This window comes from Mobula hypostoma, chromosome 12 (assembly GCF_963921235.1).
Source record: "Mobula hypostoma chromosome 12, sMobHyp1.1, whole genome shotgun sequence".
Lineage (NCBI taxonomy): Eukaryota > Metazoa > Chordata > Chondrichthyes > Myliobatiformes > Myliobatidae > Mobula > Mobula hypostoma.
Window position 1 is genome coordinate 112,159,912 of NC_086108.1, and position 13,091 is coordinate 112,173,002.

Genomic DNA, 13,091 nt, shown 5'->3' on the forward strand with positions numbered 1-13,091 from the left:
AGGTCAGCTTTATTTTGTTACATGTACATCAAAACATACAGTGAAATGCGTTTTTTGCATCAATGACCAACACAGTTTGACGACGTGCTGGGGGCAAGCTGCAAGTGTCGCTACGATTCTGGCGCCAATTTAGCATGCCCACAATTTATTAATCCTAACCTGTAATATCTTTGGAATGTGGGAGGAAACCATTGGACCTGGAAGAAACCCATGCGGTCACAGAGGCAATTTACAAACTCCTTTAAGACAGCGGCAGGAATTGAACTCCGATCTTCCAGCTGCTGGCACTGTAAAGTGTTACGCTAACCACAACGCTACCTTGCATGATACGTCCACTTTCAGGTTGGAGGAGCAACACCTCATTCAGTCTAGGTTGCCTCCAACCTGATGGCATGAACATTGATTTCTCCTTCCCCTCCCTCTATACTCTTCTATTTGCCACTCTGCCTCTTACATCTTCTCCTCAGCTGCCCATCACTTCCCACATGTGCCCCTCCTACTTCCCTTTCTGCCATGGTCCACTCTTCTCTCCTATCAGATTCCTTCTTCAGCGACCCTTTACCTTTCCCATCCACCTAGCTTCACCTATCACCTTCTAGCTTGTACTCCTCCCCCTCCCCCATCTTTTTATTCTGGCATACTTCCCCTTCCTTTCCAATTCTGATGAAGAATCTTGGCCTGAAATGTCAACTGTTCATTCATGTCCATAGGTGCTGCCTGACCTGCTGAATCTCATGTTTATGATACACTTTACGTATGGAATGATCAGTCTGGATGGCACACAAACAAAAGTTTTTCACTGTAGCTCAGTATTTGCAGCAATAATAAACCAATCACGAATTCCCAATATTCTACCTGAACAAACTGTAAGACTCCACCAGAAGGGCCTCTAACTACATTAACTATTACATGTTTACAGTTAACTCTATCATGGACAATTGCCTCCCCAGCATCCAGGACATCTTCATGAGGTGATGCCTCAAAAAGGCAACATCTGTCATTAAGGACCTCCATGACTCAGCACATGCCATCTTCTCATTGTTCCCAACACGGAGGAGATAAAACAGCTTGAAGAAACGCACTCAACATTTTTGGTATAGCTTCTTCACCCTCCACCATCAGATTTCTGAACGGATAATTAACCCATGTACACTACCCTTTTTTCCCCCTCTTTTTTGTTCTTTTGTTCTTTACCTACTACCTATTTAATTTAATTTTATTAATTTTATATATATATAGATAGATAGATTTTGGGTGGCGGGGTGGATATACTAAAGGTGTAAGAAGCTCCTTCACTCCGCTAGCCTACAGGTCACCCTCGGGCAAGGTGTAGCACCTGCTTAGCTCCGTGATCAGGGTCACGTGAAGCCATGGGAGCAAGTGGTGGATGGTCGTATGAGCAGCTGATGGACATCACAGTCCTGGTAACACAACCACTGACACCAGGCAGACAATCTCTTGTAAAGACAATGTACAGAAGGCAATGGCAAACCACTTTTGTAGAAAAATTTGCTAAGTACATTCATGGTCATGGAAAGACCATGATTGCCCAAGTCATATGACATGCCACATACAACCATGCTGATATTTCTTATTGTAATTTATAATTAAAAAAAAAATTTTAATGTGTTGCATTGTACTGCTGCCACAAAGACAACATATTTCATGACATGTGCCAGTGATATTAAACCTGATTCTGATTCTAATACATTCCACATAGACCAGGTTCATTCTTATTAACATTCGCTTGCCTACTCATTGAAATAAGGCTGATTAGAGTTCAAAATGTCATTGGCAATTTTTACAATTAGTTAACAGTTCCCTGTTATACCGTAGAATGCATGGGGAAACTTTTGTTTATTGGCACGTCAAGGGTATTATGATCCAAATTAGATAAGGCACAATATTCAGAAATTAATCCCTTGATGCATTAATTTTTCTTTTGAGGAAGGCAGAAAAGCTTTTTCAAAACATTCACTGTTACGTGTTTGGGTTGGCACAGTGGTTAGTGTAACGCTATTACAGCACCAACAACCCAGGTTCAACTCCAGCTGGTGTCTGTAAGGGGTTTGAATATCTCCTCCCATGATCACGTGTTTCCTCTGGGTGCTCAGGTTTCCTCCCACATTCACAGATGTACAGGTTAGTAGGTTAACTGATCACATGGATGTAAATTGACAGCAAGGGCTCACTGGGCTAGAAGGACCTGCTACCATGCCGTATCTCTAAATAAAAATACATGCTGAGATTTGGTATCATGTCAATATTTTGCATTTTTGATTTGAAAAAATATTCTGCACAAAAAGCCTTTAAGATGATTGAAGTAAACGTAATGTGTAAAACTGAAAAAATAGAACCACAATTACAAATGAATTGCACTATTACAGCATAAATGGTCAAAGTTCAATTCCCACCTTGACTGTAAGGAGTTTATATGTTCTCCCCGTGACCTGGTCGGTTTCCTTTGGGTACTCCAGTTTTCCTCCCACATTCTAAAGATGTACAGTTAGGGTTAGTAAGTTGTGGGCATACTACGTTGGCACCGAAAGCATGGCAACATTGTGCGCTGCCTCCAGCACGTCCTCTGACTGTGAAGACACGTTTTACTGGATGTTTTGATGTACATGTGACAAATAAAGTTAATCCTCATCTTTTCTGCAAGTAAACACTTATAACCTTATTTAAAAGATTACTTGCATAATGATATATATTCCCTGATGATCATCACCTTGTCGTGGGGGAGAGACTTGAGCTCCAGAGATCCTGACAGTAATGCTATCTGGAGTTTAGCTCCTGGCTGGGATACCCATGGCAGTAAGGTCAAGAGGGAGATTCCAAACAAAGATCTCAATGGTGGAGCTAGCGGGAGATGATGATGCATCACAATGGCAGTGAAGGATTCCCCAGTCATCTTGCATTCCATACCACTGGACCTTGACCCTGATCTGTCAAGAACTGTGTGATGGCCGCCTGATCAGCCTCCTCACGTTAAACAAAGTCATGCACAGGCATTCTCCAGAAATGAAATCCACCCCAAATATGTGCATCTTGAATCGGCATCTGCAGCCATCCAAGGACCCACCAATAGACAATCCCTCAGGAAAGCATCATACTCGACTCAAGTAATCTCACTACTATACATATATTGAACGGCACAGATATAAAATAGATACAAAATAACGTAGTAGAAATGATCCATGTTTCACCACGTTTTAATAGGATGAAAGAAAGTGAATTTGTTAAATATTGGTATCAGTGCACAGCAGTGTGCTCAGATCAGTATATAGTCATATTTACATGTTTAATGATACTTTATCAGTTCAAGGCAACTATACTTCTGTGTAACAGATAATGCATACGGGATTATTAAAGCACATGAATAACAATTCAGTAGATAAATTAAAGCCTGAAAACCCTTTACAAAGATCTTCAAGCTGTGAGGAGTGTTAATTAAAACTAAGATGGCCAAATGTGTTCACATTATACACAGTATACACATTAAAAGCAAGTTGAAACACAAGGTAACGTGACATAGCAGTGGCAACTTTTATCGTGTTTATTCGGTCATATGACTTCATATTTTCAGTAAATATTTAAAACAGTGTCTGAAAACATTGCAGCTGTAAAAAAGATTAAGGCCAACCTTAGCTTAAATAATAAAATGGCAGTATATCAAATCCATAGTTAATAATTTGAAACTAGGAGATCTAATCCCTAGAAATTGGAAACTAAGGATAGGTGCTGGGCCCATTGCTGTTTGTCATCTGTATTAATGATTTAACTGATAATGTGGTAATAGGCACATAGATGAGAGAGGTATGGAGAGCTATGGTTCCTGCGCAGGTCGATGGGACTAAGCAAAAACTGGGCTACTTCTGCGCTGTAATGCTCTGTGTGGGTGATAGGGTGGAGATATGTCTCCACCAAAGGACGTATTAGGCACTCCTTCCCTCCGCTAGCCTGCAGGTCACCTTGGGCAAGGTGTAGCACCTGCTTAGCTCCCCAATCAGGGTTATGTGAAATCATGGGAGCAGGAAGTGGATGGTCGTATCAGCAGCTGATCCATATCACATCCTGCATATGGGACCACTGATGCCAGGCAGACAATCTCTGAAGAGTATTGATAATGGCTGGGGTCACCTGTCCTGCAAAGACACCGCCCAGAAGGCAACGGCAAACCACTTCCGAAGAGAAATTTGCCAAGGACAGTCATGGTCATAGACATGGAACATAATGAACGAATGAGTGCTCCAGGACAATGTGATTCATTCTCTAAGCACTTTTGCACATGTTAATTTGTGAGACTGGGAAATACAAGCTGCCTGTAATTTTTAACTCCAGATGTTAAACTTTAATTGACTTTAGGTTATGCAAGTTGGCCTGTTTTCAATCTCAGTTGTAACAGTACTGTTTCTGTAAAACTTGTTAGCTCATCACCCCAGTTAGGCTGCATATGTGAAAGAATGAGCAGAATTTTGATTTAAGGGCATGGAGAACTGACAGGAATGCACATTGTGAAAGATGCCACTTCTATACTGATTCAGTAGAACCCTTTTCCAGGGTAGCAGATACAGAGGTCCAAGGGACAGAATTAATTGTTAGAAATAAGGAGGCAGGAGTGACTATGATACTATGTACAGAACTGCTCAATGTCTGACCCAACTTTGAGGCCGATGTGGAAATGATTCTACACAGGCTCAAATTAGACAAGGAAGTTGTACAATTTATTTTATTTTGAAATAGAGCGCAGAACAGGCCCTTCCACCCTAAAGAGCCGCAACACCCATCAACGCACCTATAATTAACCGTAGCTGTAGCCTATTCACAATGACCAATTAATCTATTATCTGGTATGTCTTTGAACTGTGGGAAGAAACTGAAGCACTTGGAGGAAGCCCATGCAGTCACTGAGAGAATGTGCAAACTCCTTACAGACAATGCCAGAACTGAACTCCAACTGTATGAGCTGTAAAAGCATCGCGCTAACCACTATGCTAGGTGGCACCCCCTATAAGACTTTTGTGAGGCTTAATTTGGGGTACTGTGTGAAGTGCTGGTCACCCACCTGTAGGAAAGATATCAATAAGATTGAAAGAGTACAAAGAAAATCTACAAAACGTTGTCAGAACCAGAGGACCCGAGTTATAGGGAAAGATTGAAAAGGTTAGGACTTTATTCCCTGGAGCACAGAAAACTGAGGGGAGATTTGATAGAGGCGTATGAAATAAGGGGTATAGATCGGGTAAATGCAAGCAAGTTTTTTCCATTCAGATTGGTTGAGACTAGAACTAGAGGTCATGGGTTAAGGATGGAAGGTGAAATATTTAAGGGGAACTTCTTCACTTAGAGGGTGGTGAGAGTGTGGAACAAAATGCCAGCAGAAATGGTGAATGTGGCATTGATTACAACATTTAAGAGAAGTCTGGATAAAGCATGGAGGGCTGTGGTCCAGTTGTGGCTTAAAGGGATTAATCAGAACAACAGTTTGGCAAGGTTTGGATGGGCTGAAGAGGAGCATATGATGACCTTATGATGGCTCTGGCCCTATACTCACTGGAGTTTAGAAGAATAAGAGGGGAGTCTCATTGAAACCTATTGAAGATTGAAAGGCCTAGCTGTGGAAAGGAGGTTTTCAATAGTGGGGGAGTTTAGGACCAAAGGTCAGAGAGATGAAGTGGAATTTCTTTAGCCAGAGAGTGGTGAATCTGCAGAATTCATTGCCACAGACAGCTGTGGAGGCCAAGTCATTGGGTATAATGAAAACAAAGGTGGATAGTTCTTGATTAGTACGGTCATCAAAGGTTACGGGGAGAAAGCAGGAGAATGAGGGATAATAAATCAGCCATGATGGAATGGCAGAACAGACTCAATGGACTGACTGGCCTAATTCTGCTCCTAATGGTCTTAATTATTGCCTCATTATAAGAAGGATGTGGAAGCTTTAGAGGGTGCAGAGGAGATTTACCAGGATTAGAGAGCATGTCTTATGGAGATAGGTTGAGGTAGCTAGGGCTATTCTCTTTGGAGCGAAGGAGGATGAGAGGTGACTTGATAGAGGTGTACAAGATAGAGGCAAAGATTGAGTTAGATCATCGCTTTACAATGCCAGCAACTGGGGTTCAATTTCTGCTGTTATCTGTAAGGAGTTTGTATGTTCTCCCCGTGATGGCCTGGGTTCCTTCCAGTGCTCTGGTTTCCTCCCACATTCCAATGACATACTGGTTAGTAGGTCAATTGGTCACATGGGTGTAATTGGGCAGCAGAGATTTGTTGGGCCAGAAGGGCCAGCTTACCATGCTGTATCTCTAAATTTTTAAAAATCTGTCATAAGCAAGCATAATGCCATAGCAGGTGTTGAAAAATATTTAGCCACATTATATTAAAAACACTTCCTCACAGCTCTCTTTATCGTGCATTTATATATATATTTATATATACATTTCTCAGGCAGTATATCTAATGGTATTTGGTCTTCTGGTACGTGCATCACTATACATGCAAATCATACTTAATCAAAGCTCCAAGTGGACCACAACCTTGGTGTGGTTTAGAGGTTTGTGTGCCTCAATGACCCAGACAGCTATGTTGGCTGGAGTCAGGGCTTTATGCTTTGGCTCTTGGTAGGGTCACCCATGTCAAAGACGTCAAAGGGTAGAAGCCAGACTAAGAGTGGTCCACTACTCCTCCAGGTTCTGGGGTTCAGCTCAGGGCTAACAACCCTGACTGATAAAACACCAATGAAGAATCCTTCTACATCTGAGTGCGACAGTATTCCTGAGTCTACACCCGGGGACTTGCATGGCTGACAGTAGTGAAACCGAGAGGAAGCTACTGACAGGATGAAGGAAGCCCTGAACACCACCAGAGATGTAGGACCTTCATTGCTGCCCGAAACGTCAGCGGCGTAATGGGCAGTAAGTAACACTTTATCAAAAATATAAAGGGTTAGAAAAATATACCATTTGCTTTGATTTGCCTTTAAATACAGTTACAGAGATGTGTTAATAACAAAGAAAGATAACAGCTTACAATATTTTTCATTACCCAAAAAATGTGCAGGGTTTTTTTTTCTCCCCTGTGCATATAGTTTCTTCATAGCAGCCTTTGTATTACAATGCAAATGAACAGTGACGGGCAGATCTTTAATTGGTAACTATTGCTGTTAAAAAACACTCTGTCTCACTGCAGAAAGATCTGCCAAGCAGCATCTAAACATGAGGATGATCAGAGGTGAGCTTAAAGACGACTCAGGATGCTGAGTGATAATGGCTAGTCTCCTTCAAAAGTCCTCGTCATTCATAAGTGCATCTGCTGATATTCCTACCTGAACACAGTGCTCAGTCTACAGTACTGTAAAATAACATGCCTTTAAGGCACCACATACCCCTTGGGGTCAATCCACTGAATTCTTCCAATATGAAGAAAAGAAAAACTTACATGTACAACGGTCCTGGTTCCTGGAAGCTGTCATAGCCGGAGGGGAGACAGTAGTAGGGACAAGCTCCCATTACCTATTAAATGCTCCCAATGGCATGCGGCTCAAATAGCCTCTGACAACCAAGTCCAGCTCCTGGCTTTCACATATGGCTTAGCTACTAAGCCCAGCAGAAGCTTACCTACTGACAGGAGAAGGGGCAAAGGCGAACTCCTGGCACCTTAAAACCAGTTGCTCCGAGCAGATGGGGCTCGTCAACCATGGCTGGCAGCTCATCTAGGAAAAGGAAAACTCTGATCTTAAACCTCCACTGCCTTGCGGCTATACCCACTCATGAGGAAGGCTTCGGGAGTAAACCCAGAGGAAAAATTCAGATCTGGAGTCCCTAAGGCAGTCCTACATTGAGCTCAATGCTGACTGGCAACTCCTGCGATGCTGCTGGTGCCAAACTGTATCAGTCTCTGCCATTCCTTTGGATTCATCAGTTGCTTGGAGAAGGGGAGCCTGCTGCATGCATGGGCAGCAGTTTGCTCTACATATTGTACTGCCCTAACTTGAGTATCAACTGATAATGTAGACAGTTAGGATGCAACATGCATGGTCGACTATGACCATCGGAGGGCCTCAACAAAAACCCTGGAATGCCTAAAATGAGTCAACGGACCCAAGATAACTCACATTACATCTCATACTGAAAGAGCACTCCCATCATAGAAAATGGCTGATACAACTGTTGGCTGGAACTCTCCCTAATTGACAGGGTAGCTTAACAAGTGACATTTAGCTTGTTTTTGCTCAGTTCTCGTTCCAAGTTTCCAATTAGTGTGTCAATACTTTCTTGAAGATCCTTAAGGTTCACTCGATCTTTCAATGCTGGACTGATTTCCTCCACGCTAACATAAGTCTCGTGTACTTGCTCTTTGGATTCTGGCTCTGCATGTGGTTGCGGTACACGATTTGTCCCATCTGTCATTAAGTTCTCCTCTTCACTCCCAGTGTCTTCTGAAGGGACATCGTCATAGTCCGCCTCAGCACTCTCTTCCTTTGGCCTCAGGAGGTAACTTTCGCCACAACTGCTCCAGTCCCCAGCATAGCGATTGCTAGGACTGTCGAGCCTAACCTGTCTGGAACGCAGCACACTCGGCATCTCGGAATTTGTTAAGTTTAGCATTGTAGGTCGCTGCTTCCTCCTCCTCACACAATTCACTGACTTGTCTGGTTTAGGAAATCCACCACCTTCCCCGTACTCTTTGGTACCGGCATTTTGCACTAGAAAGAAAAGTATTTGGGAAAATTTTATTAGTATTTCTATCAAATTAAACGAACAAATCCAGTTGCAACTAGACTAGAAAAACACCTGCCCCATGCATCTCCTTTAAATTTCTAACTCTTTCATTAAATATCAAGTCAAGTTTATCGTCTATATACATGTATACCATCAAACAAGACAACGTTTCTCCACACCAGGGTGTAAAGCATAGTAGTACACATAGCATACAATAACTTAGGAAAGTAAGAATTAAATCTACAAATGATAAACAAAATGAAGTGCATAAATTAAATTTTGTAGAGTATAGAACAAATTAACAGGTGACACTTTGAATGTGATGCGGCGGGGGTTCAGAAGCCTAATGGCCTCAGAGAAGAAACTGTTTCCCATCCTGACTGCTCTTGTTTTTATGCATCAGAGTCTCCTGCCTGATGGTAGAGAGTCAAAGAGGATGCTGGATGGATGGGTGGGATTCTTGATGATAAGAAGGGCCCTGCATATACAACACTCCTGATAAATGCCCCTGTTGGATGGTAGGGAGACCCCTATGATCCTCTCAGCTATTCTCACAGTCCTTTTAGGGATTTCCAGTCTGATGCTCGGCTGTTCCCATACCAGATGGAGATGTAGCTTGTCAGGACTCTCTCAATGGTGTTCCTGTAAAATACAGTTAAGATGGGGGAATTTCGCTCGCCTCAATCTCCTCAGGAAGTGGAGGCACTGCTGTGCCTTCTTATTCAGGGAGATGATATTGAGGGACCAGGTGAGGTCATCTGTGATGTGAACTCCCAGGAACTTCATGCTCTTAACTCTCTCTATGGAGGAGCCATGTATGCACCGAGGGGGATGGTTCAAATGCATCAGGCCATAGCATATTAGAGCTCTGTCATTTCATCATGGCTGATTTATTATCTCTCTTCATTTCAATCTCCTGCCTTCTCCCCATAACCTTTGACCTCTGACTAATCAAGAACCTGTCATCCTCTGTTTTAAATATACCCAATGATGGCCTCCACAGCTGTCTATGGCAATGAATTCCACAGATTCACCACCCTCTGGCTAAAGAGATTCCTCCTCACCTCTATTCTAAATGGATGTCACTCTATTCTGAGCCTGTGCCTTCTGGTACAACACATTTTGACCTGGTAAAGGATACTGACCTCTTATAATATATAAACCTTTGTTTGGTCTCCCTATAGCCTCTGCTGCATGAGAGAAAACAATTCAAATATGTCTAAGTTCTTCTTATAGCTCATGCCTTTTAAATCAGGCAGCATCATGGTAAATCTTTTCTGTACCTTCTCCAAAGCTCAACATCCTTCCTATAACAGGGTGACCAGAATTGAATGTGATATTCTAAATTCAGCTAAACCAGAGTTTTTTGAAACTCCAACATCACTTCCTGACGTTCAACTTACACCCTCGACTAATACAGGTAAGCATGCCTTCTTTACCACTCACAGGAAGTTCTTGAACTGGACTCCAAGATCCCTCTGAATATCAACGTTGTTAAGGGCCCTGCCATTAAATGTGTACTGTCCCTTGATATTTGATTTCTCAAACTGCTACACCTCACACTTGATATTTGACCTCCAGAACTGGAAAATCTCACAATTAAACAATATATGCAATTTCTCCACCGTGCATCTACAAATGATTATATCCCACTGTATCCTTTGTAATCTTCTACACTGTGCACAATGCTATAATTCTCTGTACCTGCTCACTCATCCACATTTAATCCAGGTCATTTCTATATAGAACATACAACATAGAATAGTACAGCACAGTACAGGCCCTTCAGCCCACAATGTTGTGCCGACCCTCAAACCCTGTCTCCCATATAAGCCCCCACCTTAGATTCCTCCATATACCTGTCTAGTAGTCTCTTAAACTTCACTAGTGTATCTGCCTCCACCACTGACTCAGGCAGTGCATTCCACACACCAACCACTCTCTGAGTAAAAAACCTTCCTCTAATATCCCTCTTGAATTTCCCACCCCTTACCTTAAAGCCATGTCCTCTTGTATTGAGCAGTGGTGCCCTGGGGAAGAGGCGTTGGCTATCCACTCTATCTATTCCTCTTATTATCTTGTACACCTCTATCATGTCTCCTCTCATCCTCTTTCTCTCCAAAGAGTAAAGCCCTAGCTCCCTTAATCTCTGATCATAATGCATACTTTCTAAACCAGGCAGCGTCCTGGTAAATCTCCTCTGTACCCTTTCCAATACTTCCACATCCTTCCTATAGTGAGGTGACCAGAACTGGACACAGTACTCCAAGTGTGGCCTAACCAGAGTTTTATAGAGCTGCATCATTACATCACGACTCTTAAACTCTATCCCTCGACTTATGAAAGCTAACACCCCATAAGCTTTCTTAACTACCCTATCCACCTGTGAGGCAACTTTCAGGGATCGGTGGACATGTACCCCGAGATCCCTCTGCTCCTCCACACTACTAAGTATCCTGCCATTTACTTTGTACTCTGCCTTGGAGTTTGTCCTTCCAAAGTGTACCACCTCACACTTCTCCGGGTTGAACTCCATCTGCCACTTCTCAGCCCACTTCTGCATCCTATCAATGTCTCTCTGCAATCTTCGACAATCCTCTACACTACCTACAACACCACCAATCTTTGTGTCGTCTGCAAACTTGCCAACCCACCCTTCTACCCCCACATCCAGGTCGTTAATAAAAATCACGAAAAGTAGAGGTCCCAGAACAGATCCTTGTGGGACACCACTAGTCACAATCCTCCAATCTGAATGTACTCCTCCACCACCACCCTCTGTCTTCTGCAGGCAAGCCAATTCTGAATCCACCTGGCCAAACTTCCCCGGATCCCATGCCTTCTAACTTTCTGAATAAGCCTACCGTGTGGAACCTTGTCAAATGCCTTACTATAATCCATATAGATCACATCCGCTGCAATACCCTCATCTATATGCCCGGTCACCTCCTCAAAGAACTCAGGCTTGTTAGACACGATCTGCCCTTCACAAAGCCATGCTGACTGTCCCTGATCAGACCAGGATTCTCTAAATGCCTATAGATCCTATCTCTAAGAATCTTTTCCAACAGCTTTCCCACCACAAACGTAAGGCTCACTGGTCTATAATTACCCGGACTATCCCTACTACCTTTTTTGAACAAGGGAACAACATTTGCCTCCCTCCAATCCTCCGGTACCATTCCCGTGGACAACGAGGACATAAAGATCCTAGCCAGAGGCTCGGCAATCTCTTCTCTCGCCTCGTGGAGCAGCCTGGGGAATATTCCGTCAGGCCTCGGGGACTTATCTGTCCTAATGTATTTTAACAACTCCAATACCTCCTCTCCCTTAATATCAACATGCTCCAGAACATCAACCTCACTCATATTGTCCTCACCATCATCAAGTTCCCCCTCACTGGTGAATACCGAAGAGAAGCATTCATTGAGGACCTCGCTCACTTCCACAGCCTCCAGGCACATCTACCCACCTTTATCTCTAATCGGTCCTACCTTCACTCCTGTCATCCTTTTTTTCTTTACATAATTGAAGAATGCCTTGGGGTTTTCCTTTACCCTACTCGCCAAGGCCTTCTCATGCCCCCTTCTTGCTCTTCTCAGCCCCTTCTCAAGCTCCTTTCTTGCTTCCCTATATTCCTCAATAGACCCATCTGATCCTTGCTTCCTAAACCTCATGTACGCTGCCTTCTTCCACCTGAGTAGATTTTCCACCTCACTTGTCACCCATGGTTCCTTCACCCTACCATCCTTTATCTTCCTCACCGGGACAAATTTATCCCTTACATCCCGCAAGAGATCTCTAAACGTCGACCACATGTCCATAGTACATTTCCCTGCAAAAACATCATCCCAATTCACATCCGCAAGTTCTAGCCTTATAGCCTCATAATTTGCCCTTCCCCAATTAAAAATTTTCCTGTCCTCTCTGATTCTATCCTTTTCCATGATAATTATAAAGGCCAGGGAGGGGTGGTCACTGTTCCCCAGATGCTCACCCACTGAGAGATCTGTGACCTGACCCGGTTCAATACCTAGTACTAGATCTAGTATGGCATTCCCCCTGGTCGGCCTGTCCACATACAGTGACAGGAATCCATCCTGGACACACTTAACAAATTCTGCCCCATCTAAACCCTTGGAACTAATCAGGTGTCAATCAATATTAGGGAAGTTAAAGTCACCCATGATAACAACGCTGTTATTTTTGCACCTTTCCAAAATCTGCCTCTCAATCTGCTCCTCTGTATCTCTGCTGCTACCAGGGGGCCTATAGAATACCCCCAGTAGAGTAACCGCTCCCTTCCTGTTCCTGACTTCCACGCATATTGACTCAAAAGCGGATCCTGCTACATTACCCACCCTTTCTGTA

General features: G+C 43.2%; 1 protein-coding gene across 1 annotated transcript in view; it reads right to left on the minus strand.

Annotated features, from left to right (window-relative positions):
* Nucleotides 1–3,091: 3,091 nt before the first annotated feature.
* The window catches only part of syde2 (synapse defective 1, Rho GTPase, homolog 2 (C. elegans)), a 144,933-nt gene continuing 134,933 nt past the window's right edge, over nt 3,092–13,091 (minus strand). The window contains exon 7 of the mRNA XM_063064798.1: nt 3,092–8,704. Coding sequence (XP_062920868.1) covers nt 8,202–8,704 — 503 coding nt within the window. The 3' untranslated portion in view covers nt 3,092–8,201. The remainder of the gene's footprint in view (nt 8,705–13,091) is intronic.